This window comes from Lissotriton vulgaris, chromosome 2_1 (assembly GCF_964263255.1).
Source record: "Lissotriton vulgaris chromosome 2_1, aLisVul1.2, whole genome shotgun sequence".
Classification (NCBI taxonomy): domain Eukaryota; kingdom Metazoa; phylum Chordata; class Amphibia; order Caudata; family Salamandridae; genus Lissotriton; species Lissotriton vulgaris.
The window spans coordinates 1,545,743,871-1,545,766,605 of NC_141687.1; the positions used below are offsets into that span (position 1 = coordinate 1,545,743,871).

A 22,735-nucleotide genomic window follows, 5' to 3' on the forward strand; every position below is an offset into this window, starting at 1 on the left:
AATAGAACTGTGTAAATTAACTGGCTTCTTTGGTTGTATATTAGATTTTCCACTCTTCCTTTAGGTAGTGGCATTCTTAAATAGGTTGTGATGAAATGGGGGATTGTGAATTTACCTCACAATGAATGTGGCTGTGACATGATTGAATGACATAAGCAACGTTTTGCTGTGAGGATCAATCCTTCCATCATCACTGCATTGATGGTTATGATTGTTGTCAAAATGTACCAAAAAAACTGTCAAAATAATGATCATACATAAACACAAAAGTAAAGTTTCTAATTTCATACGGTGTACTGGATCCTGTCCTAAAATTCATAAAATGGATCATACAAATAACAGTGGAACATTATGCTTAAAAAAGTATTGTTTTAAGAAACTACTAAAGAGGTCACTCAATATACAAGTGAAGTGACTCATTAATGCAAAAGTACCTTTAAAGTGTGAACTCCTGGACGACAAGCCATAATATATGGCCTCTGTAATATTCATGTTTTATCTGTGTAATTGCATAACCCGCCATTATATTTTGTATCCCTTACAAACACATGTATTGCCATTGTTCATTTGTTGGTACCTTTTGGAAAATCACATGACTAGCAATGCTCTTTAGTTTTCTACTCCCTGTGGCAAATTTTGTTGTAGTTGGTATATCTTTCTCATCATTACAAAGAAAACACAAATGTGTCATTAAACGTAGAATTTATTTTTATTTGTAAAGTTTTGTTAAAATAATTAACAAGGTATTTAGCTATTGTTGGTGCTCTGTAAAATTTCGTAATATTAATATTTTGGGCTAACATATATTACACAATAATATTGCTTAACAAATATCGAATGGTTGAAATGAACTGCTATCCGCCCATCTCCCAGGAATTAGGCGGTCAGAAGGCCATGTTAGAAAAGAGAAACCTTACCTCATGTCCTTCCTAAACAAAGGTGTGTGATATAGTTCAGTGTTGTAACGCTTTGTACTTATTTTAATCCTATTAGTAGCAACCTGTTCTAAGATTGTAATACAGCTTTCCCTTGCCCGTGTCTGGTATTAAGAATGCGACTTATAAAAACATGCTTGTGAATGAATTAGAATAGCTCCTTTTCCTTCTACTGGGATTCTTTTTTGTATTTTAATGATATTTATTTTGTGTTTTGCTGGGGATGTGGGTGTTTTGCTTTTAGATCTCAGTACAGCTACCTGGAGACAATGACGGATCTGGTGGCTGTTTGGGAAGTAGCATTGAGTGACGGTGTCCACAAAATTGAATTTGAGCATGGAACTACTTCAGGAAAACGGGTTGTGTATGTAGATGGAAAGGTAAGCCTTTTACTTTTATTGTGGTATGATTTACTTCTACTTAGGTGTGAAATCTCTACTAAAGCGTCCTTGTGCAGATGTACTGGTTTGTTGGAGTCGACTATTCTTAAACAATATCTGTTGTGCTTTCTCACATAAAGGTACCTGCATGGATGTATACTTACCTGGTTTACATTAAAAAGTGCAACTTGGGAACTATGGTTTATTAAGTCACTTCTATGCTCACAGGGTTTATATTTGAAAGTGTATTTTTTTAAATACGGTTTTACACAATTTTAGTTATGAAAGCAGGTGTTCTGTATGACATGTTTCTTGGATTAGTATATTAAAATGACATGGTTCTACAGAGTAGGGAATTTCTTTTTTTCTTTTTTTTTTTTTTAAAACCTTTATTACTATTATGCACAGTACACAGCATCTGCCTACAACCCATCGGGCCGGCCGCTATGACATTTAGCAATATAGCAGTATACAGTAGAGTTCCATCTTGCGTACGGGGCAAACGATCCGCAATTTATCCACATGCACAGGATAGAGTCAAAAATAAGCATATTAGGTTTCATTTATGTAATTTTGATGAATAAACATACAACATACAATCCACACAAACACATGGCAAAAATCAATTGCAGGGACTCGAGAGGTGAGGGCAAGGAATCTAAGTATCGTACAAGAATGAGGCATATATCTCGGGCAGTCAGGTGGCGTGCAACTCAAGAATTACATATTAGCACAAATGAAAGTCCGGAACATCAACTAAGGGCACAATGAAATATCAACGGTGTAATCCTGTGGGGGAGTACAAATATTCCCATGGTAAGCATTCCATTGGGACCAAATTCTGCCCCATTGCTTAGGTCGACCCCGAGCCACATAGACCGTCTTCTCCCTGAACATACACCAGTCCATGTTCTCCTTCCAAGCAGTTACCGTGGGCGGTCTATGGGAACCCCAGAGTTGAGCAATATCCCTCTTGGCAACCATATTACCAAGAGTCGTCCATAAAGTCTGGGCCGTATTATAGTCAGTCGGTTCCCAAACATTAAGAAGGCATCGTCGGGCCTCGGGCATTAGAGAGACCCCAGTGACCCTTTCCATAATCAGATGCACTCTAGACCAGAAGGCAGACACCTCAGGACACTCCCAAATGATATGCAAGAAGGTACCACTCATACCGCAGCCGCGCTTACATAACCCATCACAGGAGTAACCCATTCGCACCAGACGCGTACCAGTCATATACACTCGATGAAGGATCTTCAACTGTACGAAGCGGAGACGGGCAGGTATGGCAACCTCCTTAGGGGAGGAGACAGCCGTCTGCCAATCCTCGTCATCGAGTTCCAGGCCATCAGCGACCCACGAAGCCCTGAGCCGCACAAGAAGATCTGCTCTGTTATTGATGATTTTTTTGTATATCAGGGATATAGTACTGTCCGGCACGTGGCCATCAAGGATGCGATCCTCCAGCAGTGAGGACTGGGGAATCACCGTCCCCGGGGGGAAGACGGAGGTCAAGGCGTTCCGCACTTGAAGGTACCTGAAGTATTCCCGTGCATCAAGTTCATATTCTACTTTGAGCGCCTCAAAAGTCTTAACACTACCCTTGGACCAAATATCCTCCACCTTGCTGATACCAATCATATCCCATTTATCAAATCCTTTCGTTCTCCACAAATTGCCCAATCTATCGGAATCCGCGGTGTCACTCGGGTCAACCTCTCACCCCATCCCATAGCAACATTCGCGTCTCGCCACACTAGCACCGCATTCTTCGTAGGACCAGTTAGGGCGCGGAATGGCTCCCTAGAATACAGTGCCCTGTTAAAATTCCCACCTGGCAGGAGATGTTTATCCATCGCAAAGGCGGGAGCAGGACCAGGGGCGTAGGTTACGTGATTAATCGCGCACAGTTGCGAGGCCCAGTAGTAACGCCTGATATCAGGGAGGGCGATGCCACCGTCGTACCAAGGCAAAGTGAGTTTGGGTAAGGAGATACGAGCACGCCCGTCCCAAATCAATTGCCTCTGAAGGCTCTCAACCTCACGAAACTACCCGAGGTATGGGATCGAAAAAATTCTGAAGTGCATACAAGAACCTAGGGAGCGACATCATCTTAAAAAGAGTCGCACGCCCCAATGGAGAGGGGCAAGCGACGCCACCTCGAGACGTCAAGTTTAAGCCGCTGGAGAGGAGCGTGCAAATTACGGTCATAACGGACGGTGGAATCCAAGGAGACATGAATTCCCAGGTACTTAAAACCAGTCTCGACCACCTGAATCGGGAATCTACAGGGCAACGGAGGGAGATCCCCAGCCAGAATGTACACACAGGATTTGGTCCAGTTAATAACCAGACCCGAGTTCTTCCCGAAGGAGGTAAGAACATCAAAAAGCACATTGAGAGACTTCCGGGGTGAGGTGAGATAAAGAAGAATGTCATCGGCATAAAGCGAGACACGGTCTTCAAAGTCTGGGGCCCACTGGATGCCCCTGATCGAGGGCTCCCAGCGAAGCCACTCGGCCAACGGCTCCAGAGCGAGGGCAAAAAGCAACGGAGATAGCGGACAACCCTGCCAGGTGCCACGCCAAGCGCAAAACAACCAGACACTCTGCCATTCATTACTACCTGAGCTAGTGGTTGTTCGTAAAGGAGCTTAACCCATGCAATAAAATTAGAGCCGAAACCAAACTTGGAAAGCGCCGCCCAGAGATAAGGCCACTCAATGGTATCAAAAGCCATGGTTGCGTCAAGGGAGACCAAAATGCTGATTCAGTCAAAGTCCCAGCTCTCGCGAGAACTCCATGAAGTCTCCTAAGGTTAAGGGCGGTGTTTCGATGCGGAATGAAACCGGATTGATCCGGATGGATCAAGTCGCTGATAACCGTAACCAGACGAGTAGCCAGCAATTTGGCCAGTATCTTGGGTTCGGTATTAAGCAGTGAGATGGGTCTATAGGACGCACATCGATCACGCGGTTTACCTTTCTTGTGGATGACAACAATAGTTGCCAGGCGGTGATCAAGAGGAAGGAGGCCAGTGTCGAAGGCCTCTAGAAACATATTTCCCAAATATGGCGCCATTGCGTCAGGCCGCAACTTGTAGAGCTCAATAGGCAATCCATTGGGCCCCATGGCCTTACCGGATCGGAGAGCGCGAATGGCCCCAGCGACCTTATCCACTGTAATGGGCGCATCCATAAAAGCCTTGTCCTCATCAGAGAGGCAGGGTAGCGCAATATCACGCAGGAGCAAACGAGAGTCGCACTCATCTCTATCACTCACTGAGGCATAGACCGTCTGGAAATGATCAACAAAGCAATCAACAATCCCAATCGGGTCAGATACACAATCCCCATTCAACTTTTCAATCACCGGAACAACTCGATTCGCTCTCTCAGACTTGTCCAACCATGCAATAAGCTTACTCGCCTTATCACCCACATCATAAAGCCTACCCAGCCGGTCTCGATTCATAACTTTGGCTGCGTCTGTCACCAGGGCCCTGTAGTCTGCCTGTTTCAGGGTGAGGGAGTGCAAAATAACAACCAAACTCACTTTCAAGTACAGTTATTTCATCCTCGAGACGCAACAAATCTTCCTGCTTAGCTTTCTTAGTAGCAGCAATCAGCGACAATGAACAACCCGAATAACAGTTTTGAAAGCCTCCCATAGGGAAACAGAAGAAGAAACAGACCCCACATTTTCACCAAAATAGCAATCAATGGCCTTGATCAGCTCAGAGCGCGTCTTGGGATTTCGCAAGTAGTAAGGATTAATAGGAGCAACTCTGCCCTCACTACCTACACCCACCGCTACCCTTAGCAACAAGGGGGAGTGATCAGAAATGCCCCTTGGGAGGTGACGGACCTCCCGTACAGAAAGAGAGTGGGCCGACGGCAGTAGGAAATAATCGATTCTAGAAAGACTGCCGTGGGCTCCAGAGTGGAACGTATACTGCAAGCGCGAGGTGTGTAGCAGCCTCCAAGCATCCACCTAGCCAAAGGTTTCCAGCAGTTCAGAAAGCCACATCTGGGAATTCGGTAAGACCCTGGGAGGGAATCTATCAGAGTTACCAGAGACCACAGAATTAAAATCCCCTCCAAGAATAATAAGACCATCAGGGAGCCCCAGCAGAATCCGACCGAGGTCGGCATAGGTAGTGGCCTGGATACCCGGGGCCACATACACAGTTACAATTGAAAGCATCTTTCCCTCCCACCTCCCCGAAATAACAGCATAACGGCCCCTATCATCAAGTGTGATATCATCTATTTCAAGGGGTAGAGAGGACCTAATCAGTATGCCCACTCCTCTAGAGCCAGATGTGAATCCAGCATGTGCAACCAGTCTATAACCACATCTATCCAAGGCCTGGCACGCATTCCCTATCAGGTGGGTCTCCTGCAACAAAGCAATGTCAGGGGACAGGCGTCAGAGAAACTGGGAAACAACGCCACGCTTTATCTTATCCCCCAAGCCATTAACGTTCCAGGACAGCAACTTCAACTCACCACCCCCCATCCCGATAAAGGACCGGAACCCCCCCTCTCCAGAGCCCAACTATAGAAGGATAGAAGGATAAGAGCAAAGCATACATTGCCATGTGTTAAGAACAAATGCAATAACAAAAACAAGTCCCCCCCCCCACCCCCCAACAACCTCCCATTACAACACCCCCCACCTTGCACCCCTGTGTACGACTAAAAAGCCACCCCAACTTGCAGTGTGCCTGTCGCCCTCTCATAACTACACTACACAAAGAACCCCGGAGGAGGAAAAGAGTCTACCCACACCCAAACCACCCTCGGGCCCAACCCCACCAATAAGAAGCAAATGGCACAACTCAGCTGATGAATAATGACAAGAAACCAGGCGTCGAGAACCACAATGTCACTCTTGGGCCGATGAACCCCCTTCTGCTCCACCGGGGCGCCCGCTCAGGTCGTCTCTTTTCGGCAACAAGTCAAGCCAGTCACTGGCGCAGTCTGGTCGATCAAAGAAAAATGTTCGTTCCTCATATTCGATTCGTAGTCGAGCTGGAAACAACATCGCATACTTGAGGCCCAAGTCCCGCAAGCGCCTTTTCACTCCTTGAAACCCCATTCTTTGTCACTGGACTTGAGGGGTAAAATCCGGGTAGAAGTTAACAGTACTATTATCGAACTTCAGTGGGCCACGACCCCGAGAAGCCTGGAGGATCGCGTCCCTATCTCGAAAGTGGAAAAGCCTCGCAATAATGGGCCTCGGGGGGGCTCCTGGTTTAGTCTTCCCACCGGAAGCGATAGGCACGTTCCACCGCAAAGAATTTGCTGAGGCCGGCGGGAGCAAGATGGTTGAGGATCAAATCCTCCACCAGAAGGTCAACAGTGGTGTCTTCTTGGTTTTCCGGAATTCCCACCAAGCGAACGTTGTTCCGCCGGGCCCTATTTTCATATTCGTCCAGTCGTCGGGACATCAGGTCGTGCGATGAGCGCCGGTTACCAATCTCCGGCTGTGCGTCCGCCATATCAGTGACGAGACTGGAGGCTTTCAAATCCAGAGCCTTAACCCTCTCATTTGTCTTGGCCAAGTCCGCTCTAATAAGTGTGACATCAACAGCCACCGTATCAATCTTGGAGACTATAGCCTCATATTGTAGTCCCATATCAGACTTCATCCCGGTGATGGCAATCATGAGGTCTTGGAGCGAAACCTCCGATGGCGCGGTAAAGTCCGTCTTGGGGTCTGCAAGAGTGCGTCCGGCACCGCCGAGGGAACCTTTGGTTGCGTATAGCGATCCATAACATTGGTCTGAATAGGTCCCCCACGGGCCGGCGTCCTCGTCTTGCGCCTCTCGAACTCAGGTTTAGAAGCCATATTGGAGGCCGCGCCCCAAAGGGGCCCTCTTGACCTGGTGAAAATGGCCGATGCTATTGAGATACCGAAAGAAACTTTCAGGCCAATACAGTAGAATGCGAGTCAAGGGATGAAGCAAAGGTAGAGGGATATGGCAGGACAGCACATCGGGTCGAAGCTCCACCGAATTGGAAGCCGCTCCGTTCTGAGAATAGTCAATCGAGGGAACGATGAGAAATCGAAACTGAAAGCGACAATGCGGTCGTCTGGGATGATGTCCCCAAGGCCGTTGTTGTTGACTTACTCCTCGGCTCACCAAAGCAGCAGAGTCCCCGGTTTCGCGTGGTGGCAGGCCAGAAAAATGAAGTTGGTGTAAAGTCGGTTCCCGAAATCCGATTTCGATTTTTGAAAGGATATCGAAGTCAGCAAGAGTAGATCTTCAAAAGCCCATAATAAAAATCAGGATATGTAGAGGATGATTGCAGGAGGGCGGCGCGGGTCCCGGGAGCCCTTTGCTTACGCGACCATCTTGGATGCCCGCGTAGCTCCTCCTCTACAGAGTAGGGAATTTAAAGGAAAGAGCTTGGTTAGGTTAAGTGAGAAAAAAAGAGTATAAATAAAAACACCCAGACAAATGTTACAATTCAGTGGCAAATAAAGCTCTTTTCTGTGATGGAGTAGACTATTTGTTACACCTGAATGAGCAGGTTAGGAACAATATAAAGGTGTGGAATGTACCGGTTACTCCTGAGGAAATGGTGAAGACGGTGGAAACCAGTCCTAAAAAGCTTTCCAGAAAAGTTATTGAAATGTTTGTAAATATACAAAATGTATTCAGTGATATGTTAGTTACATGGGCTAAGCAGAAATGTATACAATATTCTAGGTAGATGATTGTGAATGGTTTGAAAAAGTAGAGGTGTGAGTTGTAAACTTTCTTTAATAGCTCCCTTAATATGCTGTCCGTTTTCTCAAAAAGAATGTGTTGCTGGGAGCTGGTCAGCAAAGTGTGAAGTAAATACGTGGTCTAGAAAGCAGCCAAATCCTAACAGCTGGCAGAATTGAATATAGGTAAAGAAATCCACAAGATGGGCTCCAGGACCTGCAACTATGAGCTGACGTTCTGGTGCTTTAGGTAGTGTTCTGCTGTAGCAGGCTGGAGGAAGCTGGAAGCTGAGCGGAAGCAGGAAAATACTAGACAGTTTTGGCTCTCATTAAATATGGAACCTCACTGCAGAGTGAACAAGCATTTACAATGCAACGGTCTCGCCTTTGCAAAAGTTAGAGCTATTGGCATTGTAAATGACAATTTTTTTATTTATATGTTGGTTTTGAAAACAGATAAATAAATGGCATTGTCATTTACAATGCCAATAGCTTAATCTCTCGCAAAGGCGAGACCTATTGCATTTGCACCCACACACACACAGAGCCACACACACACATAAATGTGGTGGATGTGGTGGTGATGGTGGATGTGGTGGTGTTGGATGTGGTGGTGTTGGATGTGGTGATGGATGTGGTGGTGTTGGATGTGGTGGTGGATGTGGTGGTCCTAAAGTTAGGAGTCCTATCTTTACTACTCCTAAACTGAGAAAAATCCTTACTTTAGGACTTTTGGTATTCACAGAAGGCATTTAGGAGTCCTAAAGTTAGGACTCCTAACTTCTGTGAATACCGAAATGAGTAAGTGCCTTCTGTGAATACAAAAATGGTAGTAAGTTTAGGATTTTGTCTTAAGTTAGTTCTGTGAATCGGGCCCACAATGCTTGAATTAGTTTTGAACATAACCATTCCAGTTCAAAACCTATTCTCTTGCGATTTTACCTCTGCAATTGATGGCGCCCTCCTCATTAGATAGGAATGTTTCTTCCAGGTCCCAGGAATATGCAGCGAATCGGGGAAGGAGGGATTTCTCTGCAACTTTTAAACGCTCCATTACCTGCTGTCTGACTCGTCTGCATGCCATAGGTCTCTATTAAGTGCTGACACTCTGCACGCATCTTAATTTCTTCCTACATAATTTACTGCAATCTTTTTAATCACTACATTCATTGACCAACTGAAAATCTAGTAGACACTGTGCTGCCGCCACCCCCCTTGCCTTGGCCCAACCCAAGCTTTTATCCCTTTGATTATTTCTAAGGTTGCAACCTGGAGTGAGTGAAGAACTACTTAAAGCTGCTTATGGAAAGTATAAGATGCACTTTGCCCTTGAAGTTTGCAGTCCCGTGTGGACATGTTGGGGACCGCAAATAAAACCCTGGGATCTACAAACCCCTTGGCATAATAACTATTTTTTTAACATTCGGGGGAGTGGCTTATCTGTATCAAGGAGCAAAGGGTCCCTTGGGAGATAAAATGGAAAATATCACTTTTGGGACAAACCCAACCCCTTTTTTATTGCCCTCATGCTTGATGGACTTGCATAAAACTTCCCATCAACATCCCAAAGTTTGTACTTTTTTAGAAAGTTTTGTGCAGATTTGTCAACAGCTCCAAAGTTATTAGCAAAACAAAAAAATGCCTTTACAATGGAAATTCTCACCTTGCCACAACTTCCAAGCTTCTCCAACGGATATGCCCTTTGATGGGACCTGACTTCTTGGTGAGAAGGTGAATTCCGCACTACAGAGCTTCAAGAATAGCAGTGCTGCAGCTTTTTCTCTGGGGCTGCTCTTCCCTCCTCACCAGTTCCACGAGCAATATCGAACAATCTGTGGCTACTCAAGGGGCCTTGCTTACCACCAGAACAGAACCAATGTTTGCACACTGTCCAAAAGCCAGGTTTTATTTAAGGAAAGCAGGCAGCATTAAAAAAAAGTATTGCTTTATTTAAAAATTATCACAGACACGGTGGGCTGCTGACCCCAGCAGGCCACCATCCATGTGAAGGAAGCGAATCGTAGAGGGTCGCCATTTGTGACCAATCTCAGGTTGGATTCCGACCCATTAAGATTCAATATTTTTCAAACCGACCTATTAGTAAGCCTGGGCGGAGTTCTAAAGTGACAAAAAAAACTCTGACAAGCTACGCAGAGTTCCCCGAGTAGTGGAGTGGGTTACCCCTAGCCATTCGCACCGATTTTTAATGATGGGGGTTTGTCCCACACTGGTAATATAAGCGTGAAACAGCATCTTGCACAGTGCAAGAAGGCCCTGCTTCTTTCTACCCCTTGAGTAGAAGTTCTACTCGAGTGGCAGCTTCCTCAACACAAACAGAAGGTTTCTGAACGTGAGCTGTGACTGCCCACGTTGAGAAAGCTTGCTGGGAAGTGGTCTAGCATTGGATTTTCCTCGCTTGCGCTCCACAACTTACTGTTTTTATAACTCCTCGAGCTTCGTGGAGTGCAGTTTTTCCACAAATGGAGCAGAGTTCACTGCCCAGGCTTACCTGGTAGTACAGCAGTGCTTTGCAAAATACCCCACTGGTTGCAAAAATACTAATAGCAAATTGCAACCATTATTTTGCGACCATTGTTTAATACATCTGGCCCTAGTTGCCTGCTCTGGCTTCTTGATCTCAAAAGGACTAGTGCTCGCTGATCAAAAACACCAGCAGCAGTGTATAACAAAAGCAACATTAGAAAATACAGTTCAAACAGGTTCCCCAGTCAGGAAATATCTGTTGCTGGTCGTCAGTAAAATGCTACATAGTTGTGAATAGCCACCATCTTGTTTACTCCTCATGGGATGAAAAAAGAAAAACTGCTTTACCTTGGTTTTAACAAGAGCATATTATGCCAGGGGCTGGAAAGCATTTCCTTCATTATAGGGCCACAGACATTTCCACAACTTGCGATGGGTCATGTACATGACAGCCAGGGTGGCATTCGCCGATTGGAGATTGAGTAGATGTGGCTTTACTTGAGTTTGCTGAACATCCCCCTCTCCAACACTAACATTGTGTTGATCATTTCCATACGTTAGAATCATGGATTGTTCAGCATAGCTTGTGTAACCAATTGTCTAATTTTATCGATTTGTTTGTGTTTTTCAGGAGGTAATAAGAAGAGACTGGATGTTCAAATTGGTTGGTAAAGAGACATTCACAGTAGGAGCTGCCCAAACCAAGGGTACCATTAACATTGACGCAGTCAGTGGCTTTGCCTATGAGTACACGCTAGAAATCAATGGGAAGAGTTTGAAGAAGTATATGGAGAACAGGTCAAAAACGACCAACACTTGGATTTTAAACCTGGATGGCGTGGACTTCCGAGTAGTGTTAGGTAAGATGTAAGTGTTTACCTCATCAATTCTTGCTGCCTAGTTGAAGATACTGTGTTTATGTATCTTTTTGATTTCTGTTGGTGTTGGATTAGAGCCTATTTTGAAGATAATAGTCCCATTTGCAGTGTAGCAGACAGAAAAGTTGAAATTGAAACAAGCACTTTATTATTGAAAATCTATTTTGTTTATTAACTTCTATCTTGCTCAAATAAGAGTTGCCCTCATCCACCATCTCAGTTAGGTCAGGTCAACATCATTCGAAATTTAGTCAGCAGTCTGTTTTCTATCAGGAGCTGTACATAGCTCCCCTTGCTCATTTGATGCACAGCCCACTCTGCTTCACAAACATCCCCACTGTGATGGCTCTAGGAAACTGCATGCCCATGCCCTAAGGCGAGGACCCCAGTGCGTGTTATGCAGCACTTCCAAGTTGTGGCCAGAGGAAGTTTGGCGCAGTGAAATGCTGCTCATGCCTGAGGGACGATGTGTCCCTACCCACTTTGACTTAAGGTCCCAAGAAGGAAGGGTGACCTGACATTTGATTAAACCAAATTTCATCTCTGTACTGTACACTCCTTTGTACCAGAAGCTTCTTACATCACTAGTTGATTATCATTCACGTTTGAGTTATTTGATTATTTGGATAGGGCGGACTCTGTCAGCTTCTCCCTGGTGGTGGCCTACTTTGGGTCTTGTATATGGTCTTGACCTTTATTTTATTGTTTTACATAACAATAAACATGACACCTGTAGTTACACATCCACATGACACTGAGCAAACGATTAGAATCCCTGTCGGTTGAGAGGGGTCCTCAGATGGCGGCCCCAGCCACAGTTCTATTGTTCTCGGGTTCGATAGACTATTATCGGGGGGACGGGGAGGATGTTGAGACAGCGGCTATGGCCATATGGTTGGTTGTCTAGTTAGGAGGCATGGCCAATATTACGTGTGAGGAAAGATTTTGTGGACTCTTTCGTCCCCCCCCACCAGGCCATAGTGTTTCGTCCAGCTTCCCTCAATTTTTTTGATGCATCTCTATGCTACATTGTGCCCTAATGAGTATGTGCAATCTTTAGGCTTTATACACTTGATATATATGTGTGTGTCTAGGTGCCTGATTTTTGCATGGCTCTGGTTTAATTTGTAACGGTTCTAATATTGCACTAATTTCTTTGCGCATTTATGTAAAAGCCCTGTTTTTAATCTCTTTGTTGTGTCATTTAGAATGAGGCTAACACTTAATAGTACAGTTCTGATGATGACCTTGTCCATTGAACAAGTATTAACAAAGGTCCTGCTCTTTTGACTTAACCCCTTCCATGCGGCCGCGATTCCCCTGCTGTGCTGTAAACAACACAAACAGGGGCGGGCCGTGACGAACCCCAGCCGTCATCAGCACACGAGCACCGTAGTGCATGACGGCTGGGGTTCGTCATCCGCATCGAAGGGGTTAAACCTACCTCCTCGGGGTGGATTCGATGAGGGAATACATGCACCACTCCTTATGTCGAGATATTTGTGAAGATATAGCATCAAAGTTAACAATTTCCCTGCCAGATTGTTTGAGCACGTCTTGTGTTTGGATAATTGTTTGTGCACTTCTGTGCAATTTTTTTTTGAAAAGTCGGCATTAGGTTGTTCAGTCAAATTTACCTCTTTGGTCGCTTTTTGCACCAATACAAACTATGCTTTTTTCTTTGTTTTGGTGCAGACTCTGCATCGGTATCTCATTGCAGCCCACAGATATGTTGAAAAATAGGGAGATATTTTCATTTTCTTTTTCAACAAATGTGCTTTATATTTATTGCATTTCTCAAACATTAGCGCAGGTCACAAAATTGTGGCCGAATTACTGTATATAGTGCACTGTTCATTTGATAACAGATATGAGAGTTAGGACAATATGGAAAGTATAAATAATATATATTTTCTAATTCTGTATGACCTAAAGAATCTATTGGTTCAAGCCAGACCTACCTTGTCCTAAATGGCTAGCTTGTAGAACGCTCTGAAACTGATTTGTAGCAGAAGTTTAGTATTTTAACCAAAAAACATGGTACTTATCTCCATTCTTCCTTATTCACTAATTTATATTCCTGCCAAGGCTTTACCCACAATGTTTTCCACGTCTCTTGAGCATTGGGGTACTAGTCATGCATGGGTTTTCAGTGTGTTTGTACACCCACATGTGATAAACTGAGTGCAATGCATTTGTGAAATTTTGAAAGTAGATGACTGTGAAATGCCAGTTTAGGCTGCCTGATTTTTAGTCACATGTACCATACTGGGTTACATAGAAACATGCCATAAACACATATATTAACATCTAGATATTGTAAGGTTTCTGTCGCTGGGTGCCAGTCCTCCATCACTTTAATTGGCTGTCCAGAAGATTCTATTGAGCATGAGGTTTGTAAGACTTTACCATTTTTCTAAAATATGGTTCTTCTTGCCTGTCTCCCTCCCACCGGAATGTAAGTCTGCCAAAGTGTGATCCCTATTTTTTTTACCTGTAGATCCTCGGAGTGTGAGGATACTTACTACAGGTAATAAACTGGGTTTATTGCATTTTGGATATTTGGAAAGATTCTGCTGGGGGAATGCCAATTTAGGATATGTGTGTCTCGGTTACAGGTATCACCCCTGGGCTGTATGGAAGCTTACAACAACCATATGCTTTTAACATCTACACTTCTCCAGTATTGGGGTGTTGTAGTGTAGTTCCTATTTTCCCTCTAGGCCCTGCGCATTGGAATAACATAAACAGCAGTGTAGAAAGAGGACTGCGGTCTTCTAGGTCTCTACTGACTATGTTCGACTTAATTTAGGTTTGCGCCAGCTAGCTCAGAGGTCACTGGAAACTTTCTTGACTGAATAGGAAGTGATCAGCTTCCCTGGTTCAGACTAGAAGGGATTCAGCTTCCGACAACCGCAAAAACATGACAACTTTGCTCCTCAGAATAAGAGTCAATCTCTAGAGTTGTGTGAAACAATAGACAGCTATTTCACTCAGTCAGTTGTGCAGATTTACTTTCACCAGGATGCAGGGAATAGAGAGACGGGCGTTTTCAATAAAAGATATTATTTATTGAGCAGTCTTCCTTCTCATGCAAGAGAAATGAATTGCCACAATTGCAAGACTTGTTATTATAAAACGTGTGTACAGTAAAAGGAGTATTACAAAGTAATACTGTAAAAGCATTGATATGGTTTCTTAGCCATAAGATGGTTAAAATGAATAAAATATATACATTCATATATGCATTGGCTAACGACCTCAACTGGTGCTTCTAACTACGCCTACCCCAGTGTACCTGACCTAAGCCTAACACATGGGAGAGAGTAAGTAAGTAGCAGTTTAAGTTAAGTTGGTTTTGCCAAGAGTTTGCTGCAAGAATTCTCTCTAAGGGTTTAGTCAGCACCGTACCTCTGGAATAGAATGTAGGAGGTCTGGTATCTCCTCTCAGGACCCGATATCCCAGTCACCCGCAAGGGTAGGCTACAAACGCCGGAGCTGGATTTTCTTGGCTGGAGAAAAGACAGCGTCTTTCTCAGCGCGTCAAAGAGGAGGGGCAGCGTCCGTGGGCTTCTCGCATCTGCTGGGCTCTCTGCAAGGGGACAGCTGATCTGCTCCAGTATTCACCACCACGGTGTGTTTGCTTAAGGCAACCTTGGTATATTTATACCTGAAAGGTGCCGAGTTTGACATAAGTTTTTGGACATATGACGTCAATAAAGATGTCACTAAGAACTGATCGTTCTTACAGTGCTCGCAGGAGTTCTATTACTAATCAAAACAAAGCAAGCGGGGCTTTCCCAGGTTGCTGGGGGTTTGGTGTGTCGAAAGAACTCGGTGTGCTTTCTAGGAATCTAAGGAAGTGGCTTCTGCTGTGTCATGGACTGTCATGGACTGCAGAGGCGAGTTACTGAAATATGGCTCTGATTATTATGCCGTTATAGGGATATGTATCGATTATAGCCGTATAGGGGCATAAGGTCACAATATTGATCGGGGTCCTAGATAAAACACATCACCCACTCCACGAATTTATGTCCATCAAATTACTAAAAACTAAAGCAATAAGATGCACGTGTATTCCTACCCACCCCAAAATACATTTTGCATTTGAAATGGTGTATATGAAATACAGGAAAATAAAAATAGGTACTGTACATTTTAAGCAGAGTAATCATTCAAAAAATTTATGCATATATATTCAGTTGAACAATTTTTTGAAAAGTTACACATGAAATGTCTCCTAATACAGAAAAGAAGGGCGAGACTATTTCATCACATATAAATACAATTGTTGTAAAATGTGCTAGAGGCTGAGGTAAAGTTTTGTCTCTAGAGCTACTAAAAATAGAAGCTCTGTTCTTTATGAATAGTTCTACTTTAAGCAAAGTACTTGTGCCAGAAAAAAAAAGATAAATATTTTGAAAAATGTCTTTTGCAAAACAAAAAAAAAATAATTTCATGGTGAGCGGGGAAAAAAAGTTCCAAACGCTTTTCAGTAGCTTTTGTTTATCAAAGCTGAAGGCCGAATTCAGAGTTCATGGGAACGCTGTGTGCCGGATTGTTTTCCAAAAGTTATTGTTTCTGTTCAAGGGAGAACATCATTTCAGACAGACTCGCAAAGAATTGGGCTACATATTCAGGTGACAGTTCGACCAGGTTCGATAATGCTGTAACCTGGCAATCGTGAGAATGATTGCTATCCTCGATTTCAGGATCAGCAATGCTCACAGAAGGTCGTACCTGGGTGATGTTGCTTTCATTTCTTGCTTCACTGCCGCCACCTAGTCGTAGCGCAGGAGTCTCAACGAATGCCGTCATCAGGATTGGTAACCGCTGGGGACAACACGATGCGTGAGCCGTAACTGGACTTAGCAAAGTATCGACATCCATTGGTACTGCTGATTGTAGTGCAAGACAGGTGTCTAACACGCATTCCTCTCCGCATAGCATACATCGAAGCACAGGTAATATGCAGGTCTGCCATATAGGTCTAAAGGAAAGAAACCAGGTCATATTCAGATCTCTTAGCCGCGCTAGTCCAAGGACTTTACTTATGCGGTCCCGGTAGCGAATTGCTAGGATCGTTTCTTCCATCCTTGCCGGAGTCATGTCTGCGTTTTGGTTTGCCATATCGGAGCAGGAGGGTCAAAAATAGAATACCTGCTACGAGTCCCAAAAGTAGTGGTAGGCCGCCAAAGATCGAATGGACAAAATTGGGAAAAATGCCCAGGACTGCTTCAAATGGTGTTAACAGTCCCGAAAAAATTGTCTTAAATACATTCAAGATACCACTGGCATTCGACATATTTAGGATTTGGCTGAGCATTTCTGTGAAATGCACGGGCAATTTGTTGATAAAAGTGTATGTATCTCTGCAGCTGTCCTTGCAACTTGGAGATCATACGTCTCTTTTGATGACGTGATGGGCACTGTTGTCTGCAAAAGCACAGACTTCATTCTGCTTAAAATATCAATTCGTATAGAAGAGATATTCAAAGGAGGCCAAATCGGAGCCACTGAGTCTCCAGGGCCATTTGGATACAATGCTTTCATACAGCAAGTGACCATGGAACTCACGCTTAAGAGATATGCTTTCCCTGGCACCAAGCCACAACAGCTGTGATCCGTTATTAGAAAGTAGCTTCCGTTAGAAAGTTGCCTAAAAAATGGCTCTATCTGTGTTGCAGGTGTGCCGTGCTGGTGGCATGAAAGGTTATTCGAAGTACCCTCACAGGCCCCATGCAAGTTAATACCTTTGCATAAAAGTATACAGCTTAGGGAATGTTTACACTTATCACCACTAAGAAATACACTTTTGTTGTTGTCACTATAACATATGTGTGTATAAGGTAATTTCCATGATGACTTAATGTATCCTTTACCCAACTTTTCATACTGGCCTGCCGGTATATACTCAAGGCAATTTTTAAACTGGAAAGTTGTTATCGGAATTGTGATAATCCGGTGTATTATCCATTCAATGACAGGTCTTTCTGACATTGTCAATGGTGATCTCTCAAGTTTTTCGATGCTCAGGATTGTATAGTCTGCTCCTTTCTGTGCCAAACTGATTTGTTTATCAGTAAGGTTAAAGATAGAAAACAATGACGTTGTGTTGATTAAACGCCATGGCACATAGCCTGAACGGAGATTTTGCAACGTCCAGCCTAGCTGTACAATAGAACGTAATTGGGACTGGCCTTGTTAGCAGGTCCTGGTCTATTATATCAATAGCAGAGGATACAATACTGTCCAGTGAATATATTTTGGAGGACAGAGTCATTAACCCATTGTCTACAACAGAAAGTGATTTTTCCTAATTAATATGATCAATTTCTCGTATTTTCTCGGCTGTTTCAATTTGAGTTTCTTTCCATGCCTTGTTGTATGCAGCATATATGCTGGCCGCTAAGAAACGTTTCTGACGCTGCTTGCGTGGTCCCATTATGAAATCTCGCAAATCAGCACCATCTTTAAGTAAAGACAAATGTTGCTTAATTTGTGCCAGTGTGGATGTTTGTAGCCATTCAAGGCATAGTTTCCCTACACTGTATGTTGTTACTATCCCTGGATGTTGTCTCTGGGAGTATCTAGGGTCTGGTCTGGTCATTTTTAACCCCTGTAATTTGTTCAGGAATCTATCTTGACAGTTATTCGTGTCTGTAGGCCAGATTAACCACTTTTTCCAATCAGAATGTGTTCTGTTTTCATTTAAAATTTGGGATACGTCTACTTCAATATCTGTGGTTGTATTATCAGGTATTGGCTTTGGAATAGACGGTTTGTTAAGGTCTTTAATCTTGGCTAGGCCAAGACAGGTTGTTTGTTGAATTGTGTCATTCAAGAACATTATTTGTTCTGGGATCATGCAGGCTCGAAATAATGCTTCTAGGCATTGTACCTGCCAATCTTTTGTACCCCAGATGGTTTTTGTTTCAATGTTATTTTTCCAGAAATCATAACCAAATGTAATCATGTTTTCATAAAATGCTTCTGAATATATCAATTTAGTATTTGTCAGCATGGTTTTTGTCCCTGTTTTATCCAACAGTTTATAATAAAATGTTTCTGCATTACTTGTGTTAAACCCTGAGAAGTATTAAAATTTCTCATAGAATGTTTTTGAACTGCTTTTAGGTGGAGTAGCACAATGTTCCCATTGGTTATATTTAAAAACATTTCTAGGTTGAGCAGATTTATGTAAATAGTGGTCTGCGTAATGGGTAAATCAGTACATCTGTTCATAATTAGATGAACCTTGCAAATAATCATGTTCTGTAAATTTTGCTGACAACACTAAATTCGACATCATATTTTTTATACTTTCAAAATGCCAATCATCAGAGAATGTACTTGGTTTTACAAAGTCACTTAATGAAACCTTAAACTGATGAGGATATTTCAAGAGCTCGACCGGGCCATATATTTCGTAGTCTGTCTTGTCCCAAACTACTCCGCCGGGTATTGGAATGGCTGTGATATTCACTGATGATAGTTATCTTTTCTCGATGTGAGATGATTTGTGAGGCTTCAGAACTAAGTTGATGTTCTGACTTGCTGTGTCCATTGAACTGTATTTTCCCTCAATGAATTTTCCCAAACAAAGTACCATGATGAGCCAAAGCAGCAGGAAAAATACACCTAGCCCAATCCAAAATTCTAACCATGGAGAAATAAGATAAGTTTCCTTGAGTTGATGAAAGAGTTCTGTTGCCTTTTCTTTAAAAGTCTTCGTTTCTGGCGTCACTTCTGGGTCGCTTTGATCTTCGGAAAAGTTATCGAAATTGATGAAGTAGCCAGATGCAGTTCTGTCGATCGTAGGAATAGTCTTTCCCATTTGACTTTCATTAGCACATTCTGATGCCACAACATTGTAGACTGGTGTTTCATGACGAACTGTTTCAATTTGGGTTTCAAGAGGCACAAGTTCCATTGCATTTCTGCATAGTCCTTTTTTTATTCACTGCAGGTTTATCAAATGTGATTAGTCTTTCAGTTTGAACCTCTTGGATACTAGCAAATTTGGGTATTCTGTTACTTCTTGGGAGTCCACTGGGCCTACTATTTATTATAGGCCACATGATTGTGGTTTCACCAGGTCGATGGATACAACTCGGTTCTCCTTTTTACCAGCAAGGGGCGGTAGTACTACTGATCTTGTTCCGTTGATTGCTAAGACAGGTACTGCTTTTCTGTAAGAAGGCCCAAATTCCTTCTTCACCGCTATATTCTCTCTGACCAGATCCCCAATCTTTGGAATCCAGACAGGTCTTGCTGGGACAGGTGGTGTGTCTTCAGTGGTGGTTGGCTGTTGCTTTAACTTTAAGTTGCTCAGGGCTTTTCTTGTTTCATTTAAGTCCTGTAAAACAGCCAAACGATCTTTGATGTCAAAGTCTTTATTCTCATCTTTTACCACTGAAGCATGACTATCTAAGTCCTGAACATACATTCTAGTTCCGAACAATAGTTTGTACGGGCTGAAACCTTTTAGAGAATTTCTTGGCAAGTTGTTAAGACTACGTTGGACACTTGTTAAATGTTGGACCCATCCATCACCCGAACCTAATACCTTTGCCGTTATAGATTGCTTTATGTCTCGGTTTTTTCTTTCCACTACCCCGTTTCCCTCAGGATGGAAGGGACAAGAGAACCGCAATCCAATGCCCATGCTGGTCATGGCCTCCATATAAGCTCGAGAACGAAAAGCAGGACCCTGGTCAGAATGAAGCATGGCAATTGCGTATGTGCCGATAAAGACTCGCAAATCTTTTATAACCGTTCTGGCGTCAGCCGAGCGCGGGGGCCACATCCATAAGAATCTCGTATAGGAATCCACTGCGACCATGATATATTTATAGTTGCCATCCCTTTGTAAGGGACCACAGTGGTCCAGGTAAACACATGCTAATGGTTTATCTGAAATGAGAAGGGGTGTCTGCGCTAGTCGTTTCACTGTTGATACTTTCATTGTTTGGCATATTTCGCATTCAAGCACATATTTCTTAGTTTGTATTCTCATGCGCGGCCACCAATATCTGTTTTAATAATGATATTGTGGCGGAAACGCCAGCGTGTACAGAAGCAAGCCCTTCGTGTGCCGCTGTAATTAGTCCTAACCTGTGTTCCATGTTTGGAATTACTCTATCCCCCACTCCAGGGATTCGAGCAAAAGGAACATTATTCGTATCTGTTAAATATGAGTACTTTTCTGGAAAGCCTTTTGCGAGTGATTTTCTATCATCTTTTACTGACAGCTTGTAGTATATTACTGTCTATTTTTGTTTTTGACCGGGTGATAGTAGCTACGGTAGCCGTTTGCACAGCTGCCTTCGCGGCTTTATCAGCCAATAAATTCCCTGCAACGTGAACGCCATCACGTTGATGACTCAGAGTGTGTATCACGTGAGTCTTTTGTAGTTCTTTCTGTAAAAGAACTACTTGTTCCCAAAGCATTTTATGCTTAATTGTGCCACCTTTTGCATCTTTGAACCCGTTTTCAACCCAATTCTGCAAGTATTCATTATAAGATTGAACGCAATAATATGAATCGCACACTATAAGTGTGGGGAATTCGCAATAGGTATTTTCAAGCGCCAACTTAAATGCTAGTAGTTCAGCTCGTTGAGCTGTACAATCTCCTAGAGATTGCGTTTTAGTGACCAGTGGTCTAAATTTTCCTTTGTGCCAACGACCTTTAACAATCGCGCACGCAGCACTATAAGCTTGTTTACCCCCAACTGCGGGTTGTGCTGATCCGTCTGTATATATGATACATTCATATTGTTCTAGAAGGAGTATCTCTATTGGCAGGGGACATTCATATTCATATTGCAAAAATTCCTGTGTCTTTAGGTTAGGATCAAATTCATATACTACATCTGTTGCAGCAAGAGAATTAACCCATTGGATCCATCTTTGATGCAGAGCTTTTGCATTTGGAATGCTCGCTTTTGTTACCGCTTCTAGCGCAGGTATAGGTGTAACGATTATTATTCGTTTACCTTGTGCTAGGGTCCTTTCTTTTGCTACAGCAGTCTGAACCACAGTTAGAATTTTTTCCGTTGAACTGAATTTTATTTCAGCTTTTGTATACAAATGTGATTTGCATGCTATTGATACCGTTTCTCCCTCATTAGAGGTCAAGTACGTGAATCCGTATCTTCCTGGGATGACCCGGATTACAAGGTTGCGTGTATTGTCACGTGTTTCTAATTTTGTTTTAGCTAACATGTCTGTTTGCAGTGATCTCAAAATTTCTGTGTATTTTTGAGTCCAGTCGATTGGTTTAAAATCAGGTTTTATTAATTCGTAGAGAGGTTTAACCCTCTCTGCATAGTTTAAAATGTAAGTTCTTCCGAAATTCAGGAAGCCTAGAATCAATTGTAAGTTCTTCAGCGTTTTCGGTGTTTGGAGTACAGCGCACTTCTCTAAGAAGTTGTCCGCTAGGCTTTTTCCTTCACTTGATAATTCATAACCTAAAAATAGGACTGTTAGATGGGCAATTTGTGACTTTTTAAAGTTGAATTTGTAACCCTCTGCTGCGAACCCAAGTATTATGGTGTTCACTCTTTTCAAGTGAGTATCCAAGTCGTCGTCTTTGAGATAGATGTCATCGACATAAGATAATGCCTCCTCATCATACATTTGTAGTAACTCTGTTACTCTGGCTGAGAATAGTCCTGTGCTGTTCTTGAATCCCTGTGGGAGCCTACAGAAATTTTTCTGTGACCCCATTATTGAGAAAGCGCTCAAGTACCTGCTTTCTGGTGCAATATTTTGACAAAAGAACCCATTAGATATGTCTAATGTTGTTTTGTATTTTTTGCGAACTATGTTATTCATTAGTGCAGCACTATGCGAATTTTGTACTGCAAATGTTTTGCAACATGAGTTAAGGTGTCTGTAGTCCAAGACTAGACGATATGAATCGTCCGGTTTGGAGACAGGAAACAAAGGATTGTTCATTTGAGTGGTGCATGTTTCAATTACCCCTTGGTATTCAAGTTGATCTAAAATCTCCCTGACCTGTTTTTTAGCTTCTTGCTTAATTGGGTACTGCCTTTGTGCAGTTGGTTGACATTTTAACTGGATTTTGTGAGGAGGAGAGTCCTCATCCCATCCTACATGATTTTTATATAATGCTGGTGCCTGGGCTACTGCCCATTTCCTTGCATATATATATGTAGTGTGAATTGGAATGTGATTTGAGAAGGCAGGCATAATCATTTCTTCGCCATGAGGGCACTCCCTGACCAACTCTGGGGGCCAATCTTTCTCGGCTAACAGGATGTCATAGCCTTTTGAGAGGTTATCCCAAAATAGACCCCTTATTT

General features: G+C 43.1%; 1 protein-coding gene across 1 annotated transcript in view; it reads left to right on the forward strand.

The window, feature by feature from the left end:
- Positions 1–22,735, forward strand: part of FAIM (Fas apoptotic inhibitory molecule) — a 132,007-nt gene that overhangs the window by 67,417 nt on the left and 41,855 nt on the right. The window contains exons 2-3 of the mRNA XM_086958875.1: positions 1,180–1,315; positions 11,153–11,381. Coding sequence (XP_086815001.1) covers positions 1,205–1,315; positions 11,153–11,381 — 340 coding nt within the window. The 5' untranslated portion in view covers positions 1,180–1,204. The remainder of the gene's footprint in view (positions 1–1,179; positions 1,316–11,152; positions 11,382–22,735) is intronic.